The sequence below is a fragment of the Tauraco erythrolophus genome, chromosome 2, assembly GCF_009769465.1.
Source record: "Tauraco erythrolophus isolate bTauEry1 chromosome 2, bTauEry1.pri, whole genome shotgun sequence".
In the NCBI taxonomy this organism is placed as follows: Eukaryota; Metazoa; Chordata; class Aves; order Musophagiformes; family Musophagidae; genus Tauraco; species Tauraco erythrolophus.
In genome coordinates this window covers 68,829,840-68,855,277 of record NC_141466.1, presented here as the reverse complement: position 1 = coordinate 68,855,277, position 25,438 = coordinate 68,829,840, and the positions used below count along the sequence as shown (strand labels likewise).

Sequence of the window (25,438 nt, the reverse complement as noted above, 5' to 3'; positions counted from 1 at the left end):
GTTGAATAGGAACAGGCAGGAATAGACATTGAGGGACAATGAGAGATCATCGATGTGCTTTTTATGAAGTCCTGATGAAAATGATAAAAACTTTTAACTGTTTGTTGAAAGTAAATCCTTGGCATTGCTACACCAAAATTCATGAGTCGTTGTCTTGATTATATTCCTTCAGATGATGGATCTCAGGCCACAGTAGTTATCAGTGGAGCTGGCTTCACTGAGGAGATACCAGCCCTGCAGGTAAAGGTGAACAACAAGACCTGCCACATCATGACGTTGAATCAAACTAAAGTGGTTTGCCAGATGGAGAGGCTGCCCGTCGGAGTCTACCAGGTGACACTACTGGTGAGACCTTATGGCTTCGCACTCAATGACAGCACAGGAGAAGGCATCTTCCTAAGAGTTGACCCAAAGCTGGTAGCTATTGAACCTTCTACAGCTTCAGAGATCGGTAGGTCTGAATGCCAGACCAGCTCTAACGGTATATCTGTTTTCTGCTTTTTGCTCTTCATGATGTGTTTCAGTTCTTCTGTACTTTGACTATCAAAAAGACACAATATGGGTGGACATACTGTGTGTACCCCAAACCACTGGGGCAAGTTTCTTGAGCGATAGGCTTTGCTTGGTTCTTCATGGAGGCAGTTTCATGACTAGTTTTGCTTGAGAATTGTAAGTTCAAGTGCAGATATATTTATTCCAACAACCTAGAAGGCTATTAATGTTTTATGACTCATCTTTCCACACCTATTTGACACATAGCTTTGTAGTATTTGGATTCATGTGGCCTAATTGTGAAATGGCTAAACTTTGCTTCATCTCAGTTCAGTTGAAATGAATTCATATTCTGAGGGATAAAATGGAAAACTCATCTGTGTTTAGATACAAAACTGAGAAACCTAGAGAAGCTCAAGTTAAACTTCCATTCCCATAGCACCTTTTCTTCTTGAATCAGAAGAGGAAATAAGGGGTGATCTAGTCTCTCCCTGAAGACAAGAGCTTGGAAGATTTTCCACAGGACTCTGGGGCCAGAGGACTATCATGACTCTCTTACCTGCCCTGTACATGACATAGATGAGAGGACTTCATCTGGAAGTCCTAGCAAGGTGCCTAGCCAACTGTAGCGAAGCCAAACCAAAGGCTGTAAAGAGCTACCCTTTTTTAGGAGAGAGAAGAGCCTCCCCAAACCAATGAGAAATGTGCAGAATACTCTACACACCTGGGTTGTGCAGTTAGGACCAATGGTCTCAGCATATGGCTTGTTAGTAAGCAGCTAGGAATGCATCTAGAAACAACATTACCCAGATCAGCTCTGACAGTAAAAGTCATCCATATTTTGTCTGGAAACCTCCTAGTTTCATTACTGAGGTGCTTTGAGTTCATGCTAACAAACATCACCGAGAGCAAGAGTACTGGCCTAGGTGCAGCATGAAGCCAGCTTAGCCATGTGGCTTGGAGAATTGGTTGTCATGGTCAGCAACCTTGGAGCAAGCAGAGGAAGGGACTGAGGTCTGTGAACCTCTGTGGATGAGCAGTGGGATGGTCTTCAGAGAATGCAGGGTTCCTAAGCTGGAAAGCAAGAAGTTATGGCCACCTCTTTTCTTTGTTTTGTTGGAGTGTATAGTAAGAAAGATAGTCTAACCTTTTTCTTTCTTTTTTTAAATCTTCCCTTCCAGTGGGAGAGTCATATAAGGGTACATAAGGTTGATACTCACTGCTTTAATTTATTAAAAAAAGAAAAAAAGACAAAGGAAAAAAACAGCAGTGACAAGTTTTAGTGCCTGGGACTTGTTTCTCATTTCCTTCACTGACAATCCAGTTCTTCTCCCAATTACAGTGATCTGTCACCCATTAAAAAGAAAGCAAGTATAATGCTATCTTACATTACATATGCCTTGAACATTTATAATTGGAAAGAATTACAGCTTCCATCTGTGTTTTTAATTTCTTCCATTTAAAATACCTCTCTTCAATCTCATCGTAAAGTGCACATATGCAGTATTTCATTGTGTATGGATATAAGTGTAGATATCAAAACTTAAGAGCATCAGCCTTTACAACACACGTGGATTTTGAACTCTAAATCTGAGGCTCCTTATCTGACAACGATCTCATTAGCCAAGTGGCTTCAGTTTTGAGTTCTTGCTGTTTCTGTCTCTGCAAACTTAACGTTACAGGAGAGGAAGCCAAGGAAGCATCATGCACTTTGCTGCATCAGGTCCCTCTTGTCCAAATATCACTGGTCTCGGTGGTGCTGTGCTGGGATTTCCCTGTGACCTAACTCTGTAAGCATGGGATGCCTTTCTGAAGATACTACCGTGCTCTGGTGCATAAAAGGAGCTTGCTGTTAACATACCTTATTACTGTTGTTTGGTTTTGTTTCCAGTCAGAAAAAAAACTTAGAAAATTAGACTTGTAGACTTCACTGGTGTTTTAAAGAATTAGCAGGAAATGGGGCTTTGAGGAAAAGGTACAAGTGACTCTACCATCAATATATAATGGCTTTACCATATAAGTTTACTTACATCACACATGAAAAGCATTGTAAAAGCTCATTTGGTTTGTATTATAGCCATACTAACACATACACACTGTGTTAATAAAGTTCCTGTCTGAGCCATCAGTCTGTCCAGCCATAGTCCTAAAACTCCGCAGTACTGATAACTAGACCAAACAGCTGTAAGTTTCAAGCAAAATTTCTTTCTTTTTTAAAAAAATTTGTTTCTGAACTGCATCAAAGAACAAAATCCAGGTTAGAATTGTCATTAATGTCCATTCCTGTTCTGTTTTCTGTTTCTCTTTGAAACATCACCAAATCTTCTAGTTACATGAAAAAGCAGTGGGTCCCCTTGACTATTTGCATTGGAATTGTGTGCTGCAGAAAGATCAAGTGCAAGTCTGACTTGTGTTGGATATGATCCTGCATGTGCTTGAAGAGGCTCAGCTCTGGCTGGCACAAAGGAAAACTCAGTGCTTTGCAGAATTAAGCCCTCCATGACTTTCCTCACAACTCTGCTAAGTCTCAAGCCCTGCCAAGTCCCCTTTCTACCCTAAGTTTCCTAGACACATGCTACAGGCTTTTTTGACAGCAGGGTGCTTGGCAGCTATTTGAACTGTGAAAGCACCTGCTGTGTTAAGCTCATTTTCCATTCTTAGTGCTTCTTCCTTCCTTCCTTATTTCAGTCTTGGGCTGGGGATCTTTCTAAGGTTGAGATCACAGGCCAGACCTTGCTGGCTAAAATAAGCATGTCATTAAAAAATAAACCAAGAAACAAACCCAGTCCTCTCCTGTGCCATGGATAAGAATTCAAATAGTAAACAAGAAGGATCTCTAGTGAAAGGCAGGATGCTACTAGGCACAGCAAGGTGGAAATAGATCATCATCAGGTCAGCTGAGAGACAGTACTCCTTCTTGTAGTCACCTATTAATAAAGAATTCTTTGCATATAAAAAATATCATTCCTCATCTTGAACGTAACAATAATTGGTTTTGTAGGAGGACTGAGAGTGGTTCTTAGGGGAAACAATCTGGAAGGGGTGAACTTGGTGTTGTTTGGATCTCAGCCTTGCCCAATTTTGGAGGATGACCGAAATTCAACAAGAATTGAATGTAAAGTTCCCTCTCGGGTAAGAAACCACATTTTTTTGGGGAACAGTCAACAGCCTATAGGCCTTTCTATGTTTTCCTGTCCCTAGCTACACTGAGGGAAGGGCAAAGAGTCAGCCAAGTCTTGAATGCGGGATAATTTAACACAGACTCCACCTACAGCTTAGACCAGCTTAATAAACAATAGACAGATAGGTGATTCATGAAAACCAGTGAAACAGCAAAAAATTCAGATTACATCATTATTAGCTAAGCCTCACATAAACAAACCTGGGGCTTTAAACTCCAGCAAAATTGCATGTCTCCACTTTGAGTTGTCTACTAGCAGATTAAATATGCCTTGGACAATTGCTCTTGCTCACATTGTTGAACCTTCTTTAGCTCCAGATCTTCTACTTCGCGTTCAGACCTCTTCTGGACATTATCTGTGTGTTGTGCAAAAACACACCTAGGGTTTGGTAGCTGCAGTGCTCTTTACTGCATGGCAAAAGTATACCCAGGGCAATGCTAACAGTTTAAGCGTAGGGATAACTGTCTATGCCTGTAACTCGCCACTGTTTAATTTACTAGTATGAATATAGCAAATAAAAATCTGCAAAGTCTGGAATTGTTTTAAGGTTTATAACTCTCCATAGATGTCCCTTTAAAGACAATGTAGCTGTACGTGTTGAAGTAGAGTCCATATGTACAAATTTCATCAGTGCCCGTGTGCCTGTCGTGTTAGATATGGGAGATGCAGGAATATAGGGAATTATTTTTTCATTAGTGCATTCTTATCCCTGACATTATTTTAATTCCTGTTTCTAGGGGACAGAAGAAGCTGATGTCCATGTGACACTAATTTCCGGGTACCAATCAACAACACTAACCAACTTGTTCCAGTATGATCCTTCCTTAAACCCTGCTGTTGTATCACTGAGCAGAAACAGAAGTGGCATAGCAGGTGAAAAGGATGCAGACATGTATTGGGCATCAGCTGTAGAAGTGTTCTTACTGCTGATGATGGTGGGGTCTATGGAGTTTGATGATCTGACACTGGGTTTTGTTGTGTGTTTATTTCTTTTAACTGGTAGCCCCCACGTTTCCTGTTAGTCTTGATCAGTCCTGATTGTTTTAAGTTTTACTCTAGCACACATGAGATAATGAGTTGCTTGTCTTAAGCCAGTGTGGATGATATCAACAGGATGCTGGTTGTGGTATAGTGCTCCTTTGGTGTCATGTTTCTCTAACTCTGCTCTGAAATTATCTGGTTTATTTGTTCTTGGTAACAGATTCAGCCATGACAAGAGAAAAGAGCTCTAGAGAGTGTCCTCCAGAATCCTAGAGGGTTGATCATAAAGTGCGTGATGGGTGTTTTGGGTTTCTGAAAGCAGAAGAGAGGCAACTCTTGTCTCTCTAGTTCTTATTTCCAAGCCAAACTGTTTCTTCCAGTTTGACCTTATCTGTTACTTTAGAGTGTGAGCATAGACTTCATGGACTTTGTGGAAGCAAAATCCCAACTAGTTCTGATGGAGCATTTAGCATTCCTGTGGGATTGGGTTTTTTTTCGCTCATTTTCCTGCTTTTTTTTTCCCCACAAGGGTTTGACTGGGCATTGAGAATAGAAAACATTAATAGTGAATGATGGCCACTTACAGACAGACAAGTCTTTTAGGAAGAAGGTTTACTATACTTCTGTGTTGTACCAAATTCTAGTATTTGAGAAAGAACAAGGAAGACAGGAAGACAGAAATATTCCTGCTTTCTTACAAAACCCATCCCTATTCCTCCAAGTGTGCAATGATCTTTTTTTTTTTTCTTTTTACAACCTTTCCAGTGCACACCGTAATAAACCTCCCCCCAGCTCAGCAGTTTGACTGGACTCGGTGGGGATGCAAGGAGCGAGGTGACTGTGCCAGTGATAAGATGCACTGTGTGCTCAGTGTTTCTATTTCTTTCCCCAAATGCCCTTGTTATTTTCTATTACTCCAGAATACATAAATAAGAGAAAACGTCCTTTATCATCTGAATATTATTCAGATACGATAGCACCAAGGGGAGATTTTTCTAGCCGCAGGCAGCCCAGGTGCAAGGAATTCCTTAATGTTACAGCGTCTTGTGAATGGTGGTGTGGCCGAGTTCAATCTTCTATTCAGAACCTCCACGACTTCGTCTTTTAATATAATTTTCCTCCTATATAATAAAAAGAATAAATAAATTACACTGATGCCTTCCAGGCATCTAGGATTAAGCTGACAATTGACCAAGAGTCCAAAGAGTTCACGCTATTAATGTATTCAACTTCGCAGGCTTTCAAACTTTATTTGACTCTGTGCATGCAGAATTGGAAAAGTACTGGCTTCAAGACCTACTTAGAGGAGCTGGTAGGTGAGGAGAGGTTAGTAGAAACTCTCCTGCTTCACAGAAGGCAGAGACTTCTTCAAAGCTGAGGCTGTGGAGCTGAGTTGTACCAGTGACTGTGTCTGCTTTGAGGACGATGCTAAAGCCAAGTGACCCTGGCCTTTGTTTGGGAGACAAAATTGCTACTCAGATCTGAATCTCTAGTTAGGATGCATCAACCTATAGAAGTTAATTTTGATTAAGACAAGGTGAGAGAGTAAGGTAGACGAGCTGCTCCAGACCACCTCCCCGTGTGGCTGGGATAAGTGCTGTGTGCTCAATGAAGAGGAGGAATGGGCAAAAATGAAGCTGCTCTAGGACAGCTAATCTTCACCAGCTGTTATGGAGAAACTCTGGGTAGACAAGTGTTTCTCACTGGCTGGCTCAGTGAGGTGGTAAAGGGATGTTCACACATTTTGCTTGATGAATTTAGGAAAGGGATTTATGTAACATAGTGGTCTACAACAGCAGAGAGTTGGACTTGAACAGGATGAGAGGAGGTCTACATTCCTGTTGCTGTGCAGTTGAACCCACACCCTTCAGAGGTGATGGGAGAACGAGATTCATCTCCTAAACAAGGCTGTCCTTGTTGCTTAGATGTCTTGCATAGTCAATAAAGAGAAGTAGGTAGTTCAGTGGTGGGATTCACCACAGCTCTTATGGATGTCTTCCTTACAATAGGATGAATCATACCATAAAGGCTCTGTATCTCTTCATTAACTACAGATATAGCTATCTCAGTGAAAATGCTTTTATTTGGAGTGACGCATACCACCCTAAATTTTAAAACTATTTCAGGAGGAAATCAGGTTATGAAATACCCTTCTCCACTGCCCTTGTCATTTTCTATTACTACAGCATCCAGAAGTAAAGTACCCTCTATCATCAGAATATAATCTGGCTCACAACAGAGCTTAAATGGGAAACAGAGCCATGTTTCCTGAAAACAAGGTACTTTGGAGCATGCATGAGCATCCGACTTTAGGTAACTAAGGAAATCATCTTTTATCTCTGAGAAGCTTCTGTTAAAGTTAGCTCCATAGCGCTGAAAAGTGTGGTCTGGATGATTGTCAGGGATTTAGGAAAAATCCCACAACTCCTGAACTCCGGTTTATGTGAGCTTTAGAAAGACTGGATTTGGCTTTTATCAACTGTAGATATTTATAGGTTAGACATTTACTGTAAGGTGATATGGATCAAATCCTGACTGTGTACCAGCGGATGATCGTAGCCAAGTTCACAATGCTACTGTCTCAATATAACCCTAGTGGCTGATGACCTTATGAGGAAGGCCAAGAGACGAGTAGGATACAGAACTATTGTGGTCTTCAATTTTTTGTTTTGGCTGATGGACATGACTGGACCTGCTCTGTCATGGTGAGATGATTGCACTCAGAGTTACAGTTAATGGCTTGATGTCCAAGTGGAGACCAGTGATGAGTGACGTTCTTCAGGGGTCAGTATTGGGTTTGGCACTGTTTAATGTCTTTGGTGACATGGACAGTGGGATTGAGTGCACCCTCAGCAAGTTTGTTGATGACACCAAGCTGTGTGGTGGGGTCGAAACACTGGAGGGAAGGGATGCCATCCAGAGGGACCATGACAGGCTTGAGAGGTGGGCCTATGTGAACCTCATGAAGCTCAACAAGGCCAAGTGCAAGGGTCCTGCACATGAGTTGGGGCAATCCCAAGCACAAGTACAGTTTGGGCAGAGAATGGATTGAGAGCAGCCCAGAGGAAAACGACTTGGGAGTGTTAGTTGATGAGAAGCTAAACATGAGCTGGCAACATGCACTTGCAGCCCAGAAAGCCAGCTGTATCCTGGGCTGCATCCAAAGCAGCGTGGCCAGCAGGTCGAGGGAGGGGATTCTGCCCCTCTACTCTGCTCTCATGAGACTTCCCCTGTGGTGCTGCGTTCAGCTCTGGGGCCCCCAATATAAGAAGGACATGGAGCTTTTGGAGTGGATCCAGAGGAGGGCCACAAAGATGATCTGAAGACTGGAGCACCTCTGCTGTGAACACAGGCTGAGAGAGTTGGGGTCGTTCAGGCTGGAGAAGGCTCCAGGGAGACCTTCTAGCAGCCTTCCAGTACCTAAAGGTACAAGAAAGCTGGAGAAGGACTTTTTACAAGGGCATGTATTGATAAGACAAGGGACAATAGCTTTAAACTGAAAGAGGATAGATTTAGATGAGATCTAAGGCAGAAGTTCTTCCCTGTGAGGGTGGTGAGGCACTGGAACAGGTTTCCCAGAGAAATTGTGGCTGCCCCATCCCTGGAAGTGTTCAAGGCTGGGTTGGATGAAGCTTTGAGCAACCTGATCTAGTGGAAGGTGTCCCAGTCCATGGCGGAAGAGTTGGAACTAGATGATCTTTAAGGTCACTTCCAACCCAAAGCATTCTATTCTATTCTATGATGAGACTCTATGCTCTTCCTTGGGCAGTAGTTACATGTGTTAAAATAACTGTTGCCAGAAAACTCTGAAAAAGTTTCATCCATTCTCCTCTCTGCAGGGGGTCAGGAGCTTCAGATTGGAATATCCCAGTTTGCCAGCTACCGAGGGTCAGATATCAACGTCCAAATTGGGGTTTCATGGGCACAGATCCAGGCGCAGACGGACCATGGTGTTAATGTGATGCTTCCAGCCTTGTCTGCGGGATGGTACAATGTTTCTGTCATCATCAATGGCATTGCTATCACTTCAAACAGGTGTGTGAATGTGCATGCTTTCCTTAAGATATAAATTTAATTCTCCATCCTGTTTGGTATTTTAGGCTTAATCTGAAAAGAAAGGTAAGAGTTTTCACAAATTCTGTACCTAATGGTGAAATCTGCTGTGTGATATAAAATTATGAATAGTTATCAAGGCATTTATTGATCTGTGGAACCCAAGTCAGCAAACTGCTAATGCTAGTCAATTAACTCCCCTTGGATCAGTAGGAGGCAGAAGAGAAACATTTCAGAAAAAACAGTTGATTTGATGAAAAATGCATATTCAGGCTATCAAAGGTATTCACAGATTCAGGTCAAATGCAGATAAATCCTGCTGTAGGAAAACAGCACAAGAAAAGAATCACTTTTCATAAGAAAAACAAAAGCTAGTTTGAGAAATAAAAAATTGCTTTGTTTGGAGAATTTTTAAGTGATGCTATTTCCATCTTTTAAGGTGACACTTCAAGTTCATGCCTAGATAAACGTGGTATAAATGAATTAAAATGTGGGGGAAAACTGCATCCCACTTTCAGGTCAACAATGCTTTCACAAGCAACACAGTTTTGCTCCTCATCCATGGCAGCTATTAGGAATGATCTTTAAGTAATGTTATTGAGGAGAAAGGAGCTGCTTTTATTTCTTGCAAACCATCTGAAGCTACTTGTTTCGTTAATGAATGACAGAAGGAGAAAGCCTATGGTTGGTGAGATGACATGCAGAGATTCATCTCATCTAATACTGGAGTCTGTTAGCAGCACCATCACTTTGTCTCTGGGGACAGAGAGAGGAGGGAAATGGGTCATCCCAGGAGACAGCTCTCATCTCTGGTGGGCTGGATTGCAGGTTTTGGAAGGTCTACTTCTCTAACATGTCTTTTTAGGACAGGGGATGTTTTTGAAAGGAGAGTGATGAGGAGGAAAATGATGATGAGCATGTAGGTGAGATAGAAGCAGAGATATACCCATATCTGAGTGAACTTCAAGAGGTTGTGTCTTGGTCTCCTCTTGCTGCAGTTACCTTCACTGTTTGGTGGCAGGATGCAAGGAGGGAAGGCACTTGCATCTCCTGTCTGTGGGCATAGCTACAGTGGGATCTGTTTGGCAAAAAAAGCCCTCATTTTTTCTTCTTTTGATGGGTAATTCAGTTGCACTTCAGGGACTAAATTTGGCCCACAGGTTGCCACTTGGTAAGATAGTGTTCCTAATAGATGTAGCTCAAATCACATGGAAAAATTTGGGGTGGGGGGTGGTCTTGTCTCTTTGGCATTGAACAAAGGGGATATGCCAGGTGGGTGTCTGGCCTTCCAACCTAGGAGGAGTTCTAAGAAAGAATAGCACTTCAGCAGGAGAGAAGGATATAAAAAAACTCAACCCCCCAAAATCCCTTTCTATGTTACTTGTGTTTTTCAGGGTTGAGCCATTAATCCAGTACCTCTCGGAGATCTTCAGCATAGAGCCGTGTTGTGGCTCCTTTCTGGGTAAACAGCGTCAGTACATCTGCAGCCACTTATGGAGGTTAAAGGGATCAAGGGCACAGTTTTCCTGCAGGAATGGAAAGGGCATCCCGTTTCACATCAGTTTAAATGAGAGTGTTTTAAATCTGTGACCCTTTATTATGCAGACATCAACTGGTAGACAGCAGCAGTCTGGAAATGTGGGATTGTAGCGAGCATCCCTCAATCTGGTTGGCTGGCTCAAGGGTCCCTGTGCTTTGAATTTGATTTCCCCAAGTATTTGCTCACGTATCCTTGAATGTTCCCATTGGGAAAACAAAGCACGCCCACACCTGACTCATCTGTGCTGTTTCTTTCAGTCATTACGCCTCCATCTTTCAAGGCTTTCTATCTGAAGGTTAGGTGGAAAGCAAAGTACAATTGTGGTTTGAAGCAAACAATTTCAAGTGATCCCAAAAGAGGTATTCATTTTTGTTAAGTTGAAAAGTCAAATTTTTTTCAATGTTAATTTTAATCAAAAGTGAAATATTTATTAGTCCCATTCCAAGCTTTTAAACATTGGAAGTAATTTAAGCATGTTTCAGAGCTAAACATCACCGAATTAAAAAGAAAAGCTTTACTTTAAACTTTAAAAGGCAGATTTGGGGTGGTTGATTTATTTTGTCATTTGACTGGGAATGGGGGAGAGTTGAACCCCTGTAGTGAATTTTACATGAGCCCTTAGAAACTTTTGTAGAAGAGAGAAATTCTTGTGATGCAGCTTCACTTCCTCCGCAGATTGCTGTCGCAGGCTCACACCAAATTTAAAGATACAAAAACTCTGAGGCTTTGCAGTACGTGATTAGTTCAACAGTTTGTGACGTTCTTAAGCCTTGAAAGATGAGAGCATGGATAGAGCTTGGAGAGCAAAGGCTATCGGTTTTGACAATTAAGCTATACCAAAAATTAATAATTATTATGACACCCTTCTTTTCATATTTAAGAGTAAACTGAAATTTAAATAAGAACCGATTAACCCTTTGGCTGATGTTTTGTGAATGGCTCAGACTGACTTAAAATCTCATTGCTGCAAAAAGCACCAGTCCTTCCCCTGCATTATCTTTAATCTTTTTTTTATCTCTAACACTTCTGTGGCCATCTGGATTAAGGATTTGAGCTCACTGAAAAGGAACCCCATTATAAACCAATTTATTTTTCAGCCAGATCATGGGAAAAGGAAGGGCATGGGCTTAATGAATAAAGAGAGTGAAGCAAGGCATGGCACTGGGAGTGCCAGTACTGCAGATAAAGGAAGATGGAGAGAGGCTTCAGCTGGTTTTAAGGGAGGCAGCTCTGGTCTTGGAAGCATGAGATTAGGCTCTGAATGCTGGTGGGTTTGCATCTTTGTCTTTATCACATCCTAAAATTCAGACTGCTCCTTCTTCAGTGCTGCTTATTTTCAGCACCTGAGGAGGCAGTGCTGCTGCTGCTGTACAACGTTCTATGAATCAAGATATCAGGATTCATGCTTATTCCAGATAATTAGCACCTACTCTCAGTGACATGGGTGATAGCAGAGCCTCCCAAGGCTGCTTCTCCTGTCAATGTGGAGAGGAAGACTCCACCACCATGTAGAACTGTGTTGGATCAGACTGAAGATAGCCTATTTCCCAGAGTAACTCAAATATAGGATGATTTAGGAAGATTATATGAGTGGAACAGTGTATGATGATTCTTCTCTACAACAGTCTTCCAGCTTCCAACACTAGACAGACTCAACTGGAGGTCATAACTTTGTGTCTAACACTTCCTGAATTGCATTTCCCTATGAATGACCCTGCCAGTTGACACCAAGAGTCTGTTTACCCATTTGCTGTCATCTTCTGTGGTCTTAAGTAGATGCCCAAGGAATAAAAACGTCCAGGCAACCACAGGGGAAAGCAGACAGCCTACCTTCCTCCAGCCCATGCATGGGGAGCCCTGGTCAGGTTGCCTTTGACAGTGGAGAGGGACCTGCTCTTCTCTTCCTCGGCCTGTTCTCCCTGTCTTAAATGGTGCAGACTGGAAGCACATAAGTAAGGGAGGCTCAAAGCTGGAAATATTCATCAAGGTATTAGCTCTTCTTGTCAGTGAACTGCACAAGGTCAAGCAACTATCAATGCATAGCAAATCTGGCATGCTGCCCAAGTGGCCAGGCAGAACCGAAGATTGAAGGAAGGTCTGTGTTTCTGGCTTTTTGGTTGAAAGTAGTTATACTGCATCCTGCTTCCCTGTATGCAGCAGGACCAAAGCATCACTATCATCTCCCCACCTGCCTGCATAGACAGTCCCATTCCCTGAAGAGTTTGGTCTCTGTTTGCTCTCAAGGGGCCTCTCACAACAGCTTCCTCCAGTTTGTGGTGGCTTTCTACTGTCTTATTTGCTGCCATGATGGTCCCTGGCTATCTGATACCTTAGCCTCTTGTCCACATAGGATTGTCCTTATACATGACTGCTAGGTGTCTTGTTCCAAAAAAGGACTTAATTTCATCTTCCATTTGACCTGGCTAAGACTGTCATACTTATCAGCTTTATCATGGTTTGTGATTGTTCACTAACAGTCATTTATTCCTTTCCTGCATATAATGTCCTCCTCCTTTGTTTTGTTTTACTCCTAGGTGGAACACTGCTCACAATCTCTGGTGTGGGCTTTAGCCAAAACGCTGCCCTGATTTCTGTTTCGATGAACAGACAAACCTGTACGGTTACTCACTTGACAGAAGAGACAGTTTGGTGTCTGACCCCACCAGCTGCTAATTTGTCTAATGAAGATTCACAAGATGTCTCAGTCAGAGTAAATGTAATCATCACCAGTCAGTCACTTCAACATACTCTTTTTACAAAAAGTACTGCCACCTTTAGTTACCAAAGAGCTTTGACTCCTCTGGTTACCATTGTTGAAATGGAAATCACAGATAGCAGCCTTCTCTTGAGCATCCAGGGCATAAACATCACTGGATCTGTGGCTAAGCTTGGAGACAGTGAATGTGAACTTGAGTTTCAACGTGACAACAAGTCTGCAATGTGGTATCAGTGTTCTTTGCCACTGAACAACCTGGAACCTGGGACTTTTCCCATCTGGGTTATCCAGAGGCAGCTAGGGTATGCTCGTGTGGCAGCAAGGCTGCAGGCCCTTACAATAACTCCACAGATAACCTCCATATTCCCATCACGAGGATCGATCTGTGGTGGGATATTACTCACTGTATCTGGTATTGCTTTAAAATCCAGGAGGAATTTGGTACAGGTCAGCCTGGAGGGTAATTATTCCTGTGAGATCCAGAACTCTGATAACGATGCCATTAGTTGTATTGTCCTTCTAGTGCCCCATCCTTTGCATTACCAGTGGTTGACTGAGGCATCTTGGGCTCTTAATGTCACAGTGACTGTCAATGGGATCAGCAGTGTTTGCCTTGGAGACTGTACACTCCACCTTCATGAACACTGGACTCCTCTTGTAGATGTGGTGACCTGGGAGACCAATGAAACATTCACCTACGTGATGATCAAAGGACAGAGGTTGGCATGGCCAAGTGACAGCCCCATGGTACACGTGAATAACCAGGCTATCTGCAAGGTCACTTTCTGGAATGAGACCAACATCAATTGCCAGATAGACTGCATTGCCCCAGGGGAGCACAACATTTCGATATCCAATAGGAAAAGTGGGCAAGCTTGCTTCAGAAAGGCGTCTAGCGTTTTCACCATCCTGCCTCAGGTGTATCAATTTTACCCACGAAACTTCAGTACCAATGGTGGAGGCCTGCTCACCTTAACAGGCTCAGCACTGAAAGGAAAGAGAATGACTTCCGTTCTCATTGATCATCGCCCTTGCCTTGTTCTCAGTGTCACCTGTGTAGCTATACAGTGCTCAGTGCCTCCAGGTAATGGGACTAGGACTTTGAGTCTAAAAGTGGATGGCATCTCCTATTACCTTGGAAGAATAAGTTACAACAAGGAGTTTACCCCAGCTTTCCTTTTGCTTGTTGCAACTGGTCTCCTTTTAACAATGACTGTGTCACGGGTCACAGAGACGGACACCATCTATGTATTTGTTGGAGACTTTGCTTGTAATGGTGTCACCATCACTCACTCTACTTTGCAGTGCTCAGCTCCTCTGCTCCCTGTTGGCGAGTACCGTGTGCTGGGCCTCGATGTCCCCAAGGGCTGGGCTTCTTCCAACCTGATGTTCACCTCTCAGCTGATGGTGACAGCTGTGCATCGAAACTGGGGTAAGTCATGAAGACTTAGCTGTAGACCCTCCATGGGGTGCAGTGTGAGGGAACTGCAGTGACCAATGTTTTTTTTTCCATGAGAGCAAAAATTCTGAATTCAAAAGAATACCTTTGTTGACAGCTGGCTGTTGGGCTCTTCTTAAATCTCATTTTCTGTCTTTTTCCAAGGTGGCTTGAATGGAGGAGCAATTTACCTGCATGGAACTGGATTTTCCCCAGGGAAGACTTTGGTCACAGTCTGTGGCGCTCCCTGTGAAATGTTGGGCAACATGACGACGACAGACCTGAGCTGCCTTGCCCCACGCTTACACGGTCAGCTAAGACACAAAACTTGCTGTTGTGTTAAAAATACCCCCTAAAAACCCAACCCAATACCTTAACCCAAAAGTGGGGGGCCCCAGTATATCTCATCCCAGAGGAACAGAGCAGCAACCCTGGAGAAAGGAGAGGAGCTAACATGACATTGACCTCTGTTTTCTGAGCTCAGTCCAAAGACAGTTACTGCCGAGGGGAGTCTCTCTGTCAATGGCCGTGGTCTTTGGACTAGATCCACCATGTGCCCGTGGCCAGAGCTGCCACCTGTGCTTTGTGAGTGTGTATGAGATATGCACAGAAATAGCAGTTCCTTCTGGCAGCTATTGCTTGGGAAAACTGTCTCATAAAATGTGCCTGAGGGCTGTAGGATTGGGAACCCAAGTGCCTCTTGCCCAACATGAGTGTCCCAGTGAGTTGAGCTCCCTTAAATGTCTTTTTTTTCTATGGCGCCATACATGTTATGTTTTCACTGCATGGTGGTACAGCTTCAGTGGGGTAAGGGGGTGGGAGGAAGAGGGTAAATGACTGTGCGGGTGAATGAAAAAGGTACTGTGATCAGTTCATACCTTTAGGAAGCTGGAGATGAGGATTTGATTTCCTTGAGAGGAATAGAGCATCCTCCTTAACTGAGAGAGGCAGCACAGCAGGAAATGGTGCTGTGATCTCCAGCTCTCTCAGAAGGAAATTTTTTTCTGTGGCAGGAAAAACCCTGCCTCAATTTTGGAGGAAAGTCTTTGAAATGGGCATTTACTGGGGCAGGATGTATTTTTCCCTCTCCTACTGGCAGCCCAGAATTAGGCGCCTAAGATCTGCAAAAGGAAGGATTTAAGACTTTTTAAATCTCACCCTGACACATGCCATTCCCCAAACCCTAAGCACAGAGCACCTGAGGTGCTGTGGCATTGCAGCACTTGGTAGCACAATTCTTCAGCCTCTTCATAGCTCTGATGCTGGGAGAACATCCTGAGATCTACAGAAATATTTGCTGTTCTGTGGCCATCCAAAGATCCATGGCCTCTTTTCCTTTGTGGACCTGGAAGAAAGATGGCAGTGAGAGTGTCTGTCAGGGCAAATTGCCAGGGTTTCACTCAAAGGTATGTGGAACCTCCATCCACTAAAATAGGAAGAAGTTGACTGGATTATGTCCAGAGAAACCAGTCCAATGTGAAATTTAATATTCCTTTGAATAAGAGTTGGGATGAGAGGCATCTACAGGTCCAGCATCAGTTATTCTGAAATTTTAAATTTGTTCTTGTCATTTTGAATGGTTCCTTTCCTCATCCTTGAGGAATACTAAGAAAAATGGAGGCGAGTTGGGGAGAAGGCTTTGAAACCCATCTAACTCCAAGCACTCAAAAGGAGACACCAAGAGGCTGTAAGAGCTTAATTTTCTGTGTTTTAAGCAGAATCTGGGCACAGTCCACAAAACTGCTTATTACTATTTTTTTAAACAAGAAAAAGACATAGTGCTGGAGTTCTGGAAAAAAAAAATCAGCACACAAAACAGAGAAGTCTGGTTATTGTAGGAAGAATAGCAAAATAAAATGTAATCAAATTGATCCAGACTGAAAACTGTAATAATTGTGTTCAAAACTCACGGAGTGGTAAGTGGCAGAGGGAGCCTGCGGAAAATCATCTTACAGGCAGGACCACAATACTTATTATTGACACTAGATGTCAGCAAGTGAATGCTGATTGCTGCCCACTTGCATTTTTGGAGAGAAGATATGGAGGATGCTTTGCCTTGCTAACCAAAGGGATGCAGGTACTATTACTTTGAGATCAGTGACAAGACAACCTCTCTGTCCCTTGCTGTGGATTTTGCTGTTTGCAGCCTTGCAGATGTCGCCAGTCAAGTTGCAAAAATGTTCCTCTGTCAGTTAAGAATTTACAAGATTTTTTTTTTCTTTTAAATTAAAATAAAAATAAAAAAATCCTTCTCAGGCTGCTCAAATCTGAGTGTTTGCCAGGCTATTTATACTCAGTGAGAAACGTATGTTCAGCCTGTGCATGTCTACATGTGGCATTGATGAATCTGTATATAGAGTAAGATGCTCTCCAGATGGCTTTCCCCTACTATTTAGGGGATTGCACACCCCCACTGTTAAGAGCATGAGTGGATTTATTAAGTGCAGTTAGTCCAGTCTCACCTCGTGGTTTACGTGCTGCTGTTTGCCTGGGGAAGTTTGCCACTTGGCACTCGTACATCCAGTGCTCAGACCTTTCTTTCACAGCCTCATCCATGTGGGAGAGGTGGAGAAGTGACTTTGGGGATGCGGGGCCATGAGCTGTGAAGGAGATGGAAGGGATAGATCTGTGGTGCTCCAGGGTCCCTTCAGTGCAGAGGCTGGTGCAGCCAGGTTGGACGCTTGTCTGACATTTCCCGGCGTTGCTTGTGGACCGAGTGATGAGAAGTGAAGAGTTCAAGCTGCATTTCTTCTGTTACGGTGTGCTGTGAAGCAGAAATGCCTCCTCTCTGGCACTTCAGGATGTCAGGTGGCAGCTCGCTGCCCCGGGGTTTCAGCACTAGGTCATGTTGTGTCTGACTCGCTTGAGATTAGAGCCGTTCACGTGGGAATCCCCAACTGGTCCATCCAGCTTACTCGTGATCAAATCCGTAGGGCAAGGCCCTGCAGGTAGGGAATGTGACTTCTTTCCCATTTAACAGGCAGTTTTCTAAAACATGAAGAACCGCCGGTCTCAGCAGGATCCAGACATAAGCCTACTCCATGAGGTCTTCCTTAGGAACGGGTGTTGAGTGGGGTTGCAGCAAGGATTTGGTTTGATTGTTGATAAGACCTGAGCATGCTAAGTACTGAAATGTGCTTGATCCAGACCACAAGGAACAGGAACATAAGGCTGGACATTTCTATGAAAACTGCTGTCTTTTGCAAGCTGCAGAAAAATTGAATCAGTATAGAGATTAAACCTGAGTTTCACCCTTAAAGCTTAAGAAAATTAACAAAATTAAATTAACAAAACCGCACTCTCTTCAAGGAAAAGAAAAACCAAAAAAAACCCCAAAACCAAAAACCAAACCAACTCACAAGTCTTTAAAGGTCTGATAAACAGGTGACTGGCTTGATCCCGAGAGGTGTCCCCTTCTTTTGTTCTTGCCTTGTTACTTGTGTCGCGGTGCCATTGCTGAGTGCAAATACAGCTGTGGATACTCTTCAGCTCAGGTTAAATTTATAGAACACATGGTTAATGTCTATGGGATTGAATTATGCTCCTATGAAAGATGGGAAGACTGGCAGGAAGCTTGAGGCAGGTGTGAAAATAACTGAATATTCCTATTAGGTGATATTAGGGTAAGTAGCATATATAAATTTTGCAGTAAACCAGTACCGGAGATTGTATATTTGACATTGGGGTGAGGGTAAAGGCAGCACCTTTAAAAAGAGGTGAATTGATAAGAAGATCCATCAGGGAGAAAGCTGAGTCTGAGTTGCCTGGTTGCTCCAGAGAGCTTGGAACAACAGGTCTGGCTTTAGGGCTTTGATGTAACAGCACTTGAGTTCTTTGTTAGTGAGTCCTGGACCTACCATTAGCCAGATTACATCGGTAAAAGTGGATGTTTAGAGAAGAGTATTTAGATTTAAGGCTAGAAATGAACTGAGGCTGGTGTAAAAGGAAGAGATGCATGGCTTGGTGGAAATCTTCATATGGAGTGAGAAGAGAGAGTTGCAACCGTGAGCTGTGGTTGCAGCAGTGCAGATGTACAGAGGAGATGAACGAAGCTAAGACAAAGCAAGACTATATCCAGGGAAATGGGGTGATTTCTGAGTAAATGCAGAAGATATGAAGAGGACATGCAGCAATTGAAAACTGAGTAGAAGCGAGGGCCTCTGATGTTTACTCTGGAGATCAACCCAAAGGATCCAAAGGGTCCCTTCTGTCCTTCAAATCCGGAAATGAAATTAAGAAAGGGCGGGGGGGGGGGAGGGGGCAGGAAGCATATTGATTACACAGCAGGAATGTTCTGACAGTGAGATCTATCAGGCGGTGGAATAGATGCTTGCAAAGTCACCTCTTGGGACTTCTGAAACTCGGCTGTGCAAAATGAATGTCTCCTAGGGAGTAATTCTTCATAGACAGAGGTTGGACTTGATGACCTTAACAGGTCTCTTTTTTCCCCCTCTCCCTTTTTTCTTTTTTTAACCTTTGTCTTCACTACTAAGCACATGTTATGTTAATGTTATGCTCTGCAGTCCGTTTTGTGAGCGGTGGATAACTGGGGATGTGCGGTTTGGCACTGGGACTCCTTGGGCAGTTGTTCAATCAATCTGCAGCTGCCCTTGGAACTCCTGTAGGTTTTAGCCTCATCACATGTCTCGCAGTCGTTATTAAACAGTGACTCAGAACAAAGCCCTTGTGCTGAGCATCCCATAGTGGGGTAAATGCATTCATCTCACTGATGGGATTGTATTGCTTCTGATTAGCAGGTTTTATCTTTACAGGGAACATAAAGTATAAAGAACTGTCATTCTGGGGTTTCAACAATAGCCAATTAACCAATTAAGTGTTGTGTCCCAGAATGGAAAGACTCCTTTTAGGACATAATAAGTGTATTGCAATCATTAGTTGATATATTTTGTTACTGTTGTAGCAGGAGATAATGGCACCAATAATACCAAGGGATATTTGCATTTAATGGTCAGAGGAGGGGGGAATGAAAGGCCAAGACTTCCTCCAGCTAAGAAAAGTGTTAAATCCTCTGGGAGAAGGAGAATAGGAGGACCTCAGAGATCTGAAGGAAAGAATGAGAAATGGACCACCTCCTTGAAGAGAGGTGTTGCCATCAGATGGACAAGAGCTGTAAGGTGTGGAGATAAGATCCCTCCCTCCTGCCACCTGAGAGGAAGAAAGCGGTCCTAGCTTTGATTTTGGGGTGTATGGATTAGGCAGGGTTTTCTTGGATTTTGTTTCGACTGATCTTTTTACAACCTTTTGCTCTTCAACTTTGATTTTATAAATGAATACCTTTGTATGGTTTGATTTTAAAAATATTTCAGCAGTTGGAAGAATGCAAAGCCTTATATTCCTACAGACATGATAACATTGAGACGAGGGCATTGGAGCACATCAGAAATGCCCAATTTCCATGTAACATTTTGCGAGTATTGGAAGGGTGACATGCTGTTCTGCTGAGCTCTGAGGGCTGTGCAGGAAATATCTTCCGGCAGCCTACATTAGCCAGGCAAGTTCTTTGACAGCAAAGGTATCTAGGAAAATATTCACATACTGAAGTTGTGGGTCACTTCTAACATTCATCTTAAAATAGATTTCAGCTGTTTTTCTATCCAGAAAAACTGCCATGTTCTTTTTAAGACCACAAAAGAAAACCAAAGCCTCTTTTGATTAGCTCAGCAACCTGTTGGTTTTTTCTTAAACTGTGGAATGTGAATTTAATCCTCCTTTGACCACCCGCCTTCAGAGCATGGTCAAACATTGGAACAGGCTTCCTAGAGAGGTGATCAATGCCCCAAGCCTGTCGATGTTTAAGAGGCATTTGGACAAAGACCTTAATAACATACTTTAACTTTTGATCAGCCCTGAAGTGGTCAGGCAGTTGAACTGAATGATCATGGTAGGTCCCTTCCAACTCAAAATGTTCTGTTCCGTTCTATTCTATGTGCTAGTGCTGCTCTAGTTAGTTATTCACCTAAGGTAGCTGTACGTTCTCTGTTACCTCATCTGAGCTTATCACAGCCTTTCATATCGCTAGTAGAATGGAATAGTAAAGTAAAAGGAGCTGTTATACCCTTTACAAAAGGGAAACAAATTTGTCTGTCCACAGGAAAGTTATGGGTTTGCGGAGGAACGAAAGGGCAGCACCATCACTGCTTGGATGTCCTTCGTCTTTGCTGGTTTTGAGAAGTTCTGAGCTTCTCACTGGCTGAAATAACAAAAAAGCATACATGCTGTCTCTTTTAGAGAAATTCCTGTAATGAATTGGGTCTGCTGCAGGTCATTGCAAAGGCAAATTCTTTATCGTATTTATTCATCTTAGACGGTATTAATTTGCCAAAAACCAGGTATCTAGTGCCACTTAAAATGCCCTTAGAATGGCAGCCTGGCCTCAAGGAAGACATAAGGCTTCTTTGAAAACTATAGAACACCTGAGGTGGCTCTAGACATGATTTCTGGACAATAAAAGCAAAATATAGGCATGGTGCCGTAATTCCTGTAGGCTTCTCTCTCTATTATTTGTCTCTCTCATGTTTATATATAGGTCTTTGAGGTAGGGATTGTGTTTGAATGGAGGCTGAACAAGAGACTTGTCCCTGCATTTGGGGAAGGAAAGATATTGAGCACACTGCAAAATGTGTGAAGTAACGATGTGGATAACTTTTTTCTTATTCTAAATCCAGAGAAGAAAAACACAGAAAAATTGTGAACTCTCTCTCTGAATTCAGAGAAGATTAAATGCAAGGTTTTAATATTTCAAAAATACCTTAAACATTAAACAGCTATAAACTTTTCAAAAATATCTCATATGAAATAATCATGTTTAGCAAAAAGCACTAAATCTTTTAACATAGGAAATGCAGCATTTTCATATTTTTACCATTTCAAAAACTATTTTCAGCATTGCTTAAGAGCCAAGACATTCGTTGGCAATGACACTTTCCCAGCAAACAAGATACGTTTTGAACAAATGAGAATTTAAAAAAGTAAACCAAAAAAATGCCTTTCTTGATAAATTCCCATCCATAGCCCTTCTGACACTTGAGGAACACTCTTGGATACTACAGCGTGAGTGTAATACTGTCCACAGACATTTTCAGGAGTTCATTACAACTGTTTGATTAGTTCAGGAGTAATGAAACTTCTCCAAAAATCTGTACATGCTTAGGATTTTGAGAGAAACAGTTTTGATCTCTTGCATGGTTTAATGCTGAAAAGATTCCTTTTTTGAAAGTTATTAAACCCAAACATTTCAACTGATTTGAACTTCGATGAGAGTTCATGATTTTTTTATTTTATATGTTTTTTAACATTTTTGTCTGGATTTAGACTAAGAAAACTGAATTTCTAGTCTCATCGCTTTTTCTTTAAACCTCAAAGCAAAGCAGCGGGTCCCATTACACTTCCTACCACATCCACAGGGCCAAAGTTGGACCAAGTCTTCAGTCACATTCAGGTACAAAGCAAGTTGAACTGGGAGATACAAGTTCCCCAGAAGCCCTCCAAGCTGTGACAATGTTTTCAATAAACCTGTTTCTGGATTTCAAGGCTGTGATAGACCTTAAGTTGTCACGTGTCCCTGCTAAAGATTTGTGCTTTACACCTGATCTGTAAACCATGGTCTATCTTCTGCAGAAGAAATGTCCATGCTCTTATTTAATCACTTACGTCATCTCCTCCTGGACAGGGTCGTTTGATCCCAAAGACCATCCTGGTGCTCGATACACAAAGGAAGGTTATATGCTTGATCACATAAAGCAAAAGAGGCTGAAGGAGTTGCATGGAGACCTCATCCTCAAAATGATGCACCAAAAGAGAGACCGAGATATGCACATCAGGAATCCTTAGTGACAAATGTCAGTTGCTAAAAATCTGCTTAATGTCAGTGATGTGTACGCTGCTTTGGGTTACTTTTTTCCCCCCCTCTTGTCTTTACAGCGTCTTTGGCCATTCTCTGTGGCCTGACATATTCTTCTGTTGACTGCCGAGAAGACCGAGCCACCTTCATTGAATGCGAAGTCCAAGTCATGGTGGGTACCTATCGCCAGAGAGGATCTGCGTCTTACCTGTACGTCTGCGAGGACAGCCCACCTCAGTGGCGTTGGAGTGACATCAGCCCACCCCAGAGGCATTTTGCTGGACTCTTTGTCAGGTTAGTGCTGTGTCTCTCCCACAGCTGAGTGGGCCAATCCATGAGCAAATCCCCCAGAACGTATTCCACCTTTTGCAGAATTGGTCCCTGCCAAATGATAGACTGAAACAGCAAATTTCTAATTCTTAGGTCGATGCCAACAGAGCAATTTAGCCTTGAGACCACTAGAGAGCCCCACTGGGTTGTGAAATTAATTCCTTGTGTCTATCAAAGCATCTTTAGTGCCCTCCTCCTTCCCTCACATCTTTTTAAAGTGTTCGAGAGACATCAGAAAATCCATCTCGTAAACAGCGCGCTTTGTTCCTTCTTAGGTTTTAATATTTATCTTCTGATCCAAAGCAACATCTGGTGGATGCCAATGGGGAAAAAGATTAGGCATTATGAAGAGCAGAAGTCTTTCCCCCCACCCCTGCCTCCTTCCCCCCCCTCCCCCTCCTCTCTCCAAGCAGTTTCACGACTAAAAAGTCACAGAGAAAATTCAGCAGGCTGTGCAATATTTACTAAGCAAGGGTGCTCAGGCTTTGCAAATTCAAGACCAAGTTGCCCAGGAATATAAATTATTACTGTTGTCTTTAATGGAGTGGTGGGAATTTACACCTGCAGAGCGTTTACTCCCGGGAGTAAGAGAGAGGTCTAAATTAAGGTATAAACAGATGAAGAAAACTTTCCAGAAGACATTAAACAAATAGAGAATTAGGATATCACTGCAGTGCATTGCCTGTGATTTCCTGTACATGGTGAGCCCATGTCCAAGTACTTCAATGGAGTTGCAGAGGTTTGGTCCTCATTCTTATCTGGTCCTTGTGTCACAGCTGGTGTTGTGACTCACCAGAGGGAGTTCCGGATGCCCTGAGTTGAGGGAAGAAAACCAACTGGCATTTACTGAACCAAGACAGCGAGACATGAGTTGCACGTTTTTTTTATTTATTTTTTTTTTTTTAAAAGTTAAAAAAAAAGGTGTACGTAGTTACAGCATCTACTTGTCAGTCTGTCATTTCCTCCCCACCGGCTTTTGAGCTCTGATTAATTTGACCTGGGTTTCATAAGGGATGGATGTCTTAAGAATTATGAAATTCTTCTCAGTTTTGAGAAAATCTGTGTCAGGCGGAAAGAAATTAGTTTCCTGTTGAGGGAGAGGGGAAGGCAGAATTCTGCCCTAATCTGTTGTCTGCCAGCAAACCGCAGGCCAGAGAGCAGATATGTACAGCTGGCCAACTGGCATGTCCAAAGTCACATTGTGCATTGGTAATGCTCTATGACATCCTAGGAGATGGGGAGGACAGTTTTGTTGGGAGAGACAAGAAGAGGGAGGCTTAGAGGGAAAAAAAAAAAAATTGTGAAATTAAACTAGTTACACCACTTTTATTGCTCCCAGAATGATTTGATTCAAAACAAGAAACTCCAGGAGCCCTGCCTTATCTAGCTGGGCTTTGCTTTCCTTTTGCTCACATCAGTGTAACCCCAAACCAGGTAACCTACAAACTTGAGAGCAACCCAACATCTGCTTCTTTGTTGTTGTTTTTTTTTTTTTTTTCTTCCTGTTCCCTGGATATCAAAATCACCCTCAGCTCTTTCCTGATAAAAATGCATCTGCAATGAGTCTGTTCCTATGATTGTCTTTCTTGCTTCTTTTCTTGGTTTGGGCCACTACGTTTCTGCTGCCATAGCTTCTCCATCCCGGTCTCAGCAGGGCGAGCGGGGAGGGACTCTGAGCCTGTGCTTATCCTGTGGATGGAAAAGTCATACAGTCCGTTTGCTGACTGCTTCCTTAGTGTTTTTCATGTGGTTTCATTCAATTTAATTATGAATGTCCCAGAGACAGGGTTTATTATTCCTTCAGGGAATCCTATCAGGGAGATATTTCTGAATCAAATCAGTCAATGTTTTTCTTACCTACTATTTTCCCATTCTTCTTACTTCTTCAACCTCTTTGTTATTGTCATTAACTTTTCCCTCTATGGTGCTCATGCTCATCTAGTAGTTAGAAATTAAAAGTTGGACTGCTGAGGAATTTTCCAGAGCACTGACGTTTTTTTCTGGTCAATCTGTTTCTAAACTGGGTCTTGCTGAAGGGGAGCTGGGGCAAAGAAGATTGTTTGATTTCAGGTGAATTTCCTGATCTGAAAAATCTAGGGAGAAGTAGAGGAAGAAAGAGTTTAAAGGCATTCAAATTACGTATTTCAGATCTTTTGAAAACATTTTTTTTTTAATTTCAGTTCATATAAATGTTTAATTTCAAAATATTAATGGAATTTGTAGCGAAGTGTTAGAAAATTAAAATGTTCAAACTGGAAAAGAACTATTTTGGGAATTCCTGAATATAATACACATTGATTGCTGTAATAATAGTAACTAATAATAACAATAATAAAAAATATATGAATTTGAGTTCTATGCAAATGTTCAAGACTTAAGACATTTGTCTCAGGATGGGGACAAAGCTACTGAAATAATTCCTGGCTTAACTGCACATTAAATCTCTCTTGTTCTTTCTTACTAGTTTTACAGTGGTTTGAATAAAGCTTCTCCTAATCTAGTCTGTACTTTAGCCTGCACTTTATGAACACATAATGGCAAATGCATGTTCCTCCCTGAATTCCCTTTATCAAGTCACTCCTCCTTTTCTTGCATTTCCTTTAAACACTGCAATTTGTTAACGGTTTTCCAGCATCAAGGTTTCAGGATGCAGTTACTAGAGGACAGGGAGGAATTGGCTCTTTGCCTACAGAAAAAACTTGTTAACTTTTTGTAAAAAGACGTAAACAGCCCTTCAGAGGTCCTTACATTTACTTCAGCGCCTGGCAAATTGGGTCCATGTCCTGCTTCTAGCCAACAACAACTTTTCTGCTTTTAAAACAGTTGGTTATTTAAAAGAGAGAGC

General features: G+C 42.4%; 1 protein-coding gene across 1 annotated transcript in view; it reads left to right on the top strand.

Annotated features, from left to right (window-relative positions):
• PKHD1 (PKHD1 ciliary IPT domain containing fibrocystin/polyductin) overlaps positions 1 to 25,438 on the top strand; it is a 272,553-nt gene that overhangs the window by 35,565 nt on the left and 211,550 nt on the right. Inside the window, exons 26-33 of the mRNA XM_086623983.1 lie at positions 173 to 451; positions 3,494 to 3,624; positions 4,412 to 4,547; positions 8,495 to 8,690; positions 10,103 to 10,170; positions 12,783 to 14,396; positions 14,568 to 14,711; positions 22,344 to 22,557. Coding sequence (XP_086480109.1) covers positions 173 to 451; positions 3,494 to 3,624; positions 4,412 to 4,547; positions 8,495 to 8,690; positions 10,103 to 10,170; positions 12,783 to 14,396; positions 14,568 to 14,711; positions 22,344 to 22,557 — 2,782 coding nt within the window. The remainder of the gene's footprint in view (positions 1 to 172; positions 452 to 3,493; positions 3,625 to 4,411; positions 4,548 to 8,494; positions 8,691 to 10,102; positions 10,171 to 12,782; positions 14,397 to 14,567; positions 14,712 to 22,343; positions 22,558 to 25,438) is intronic.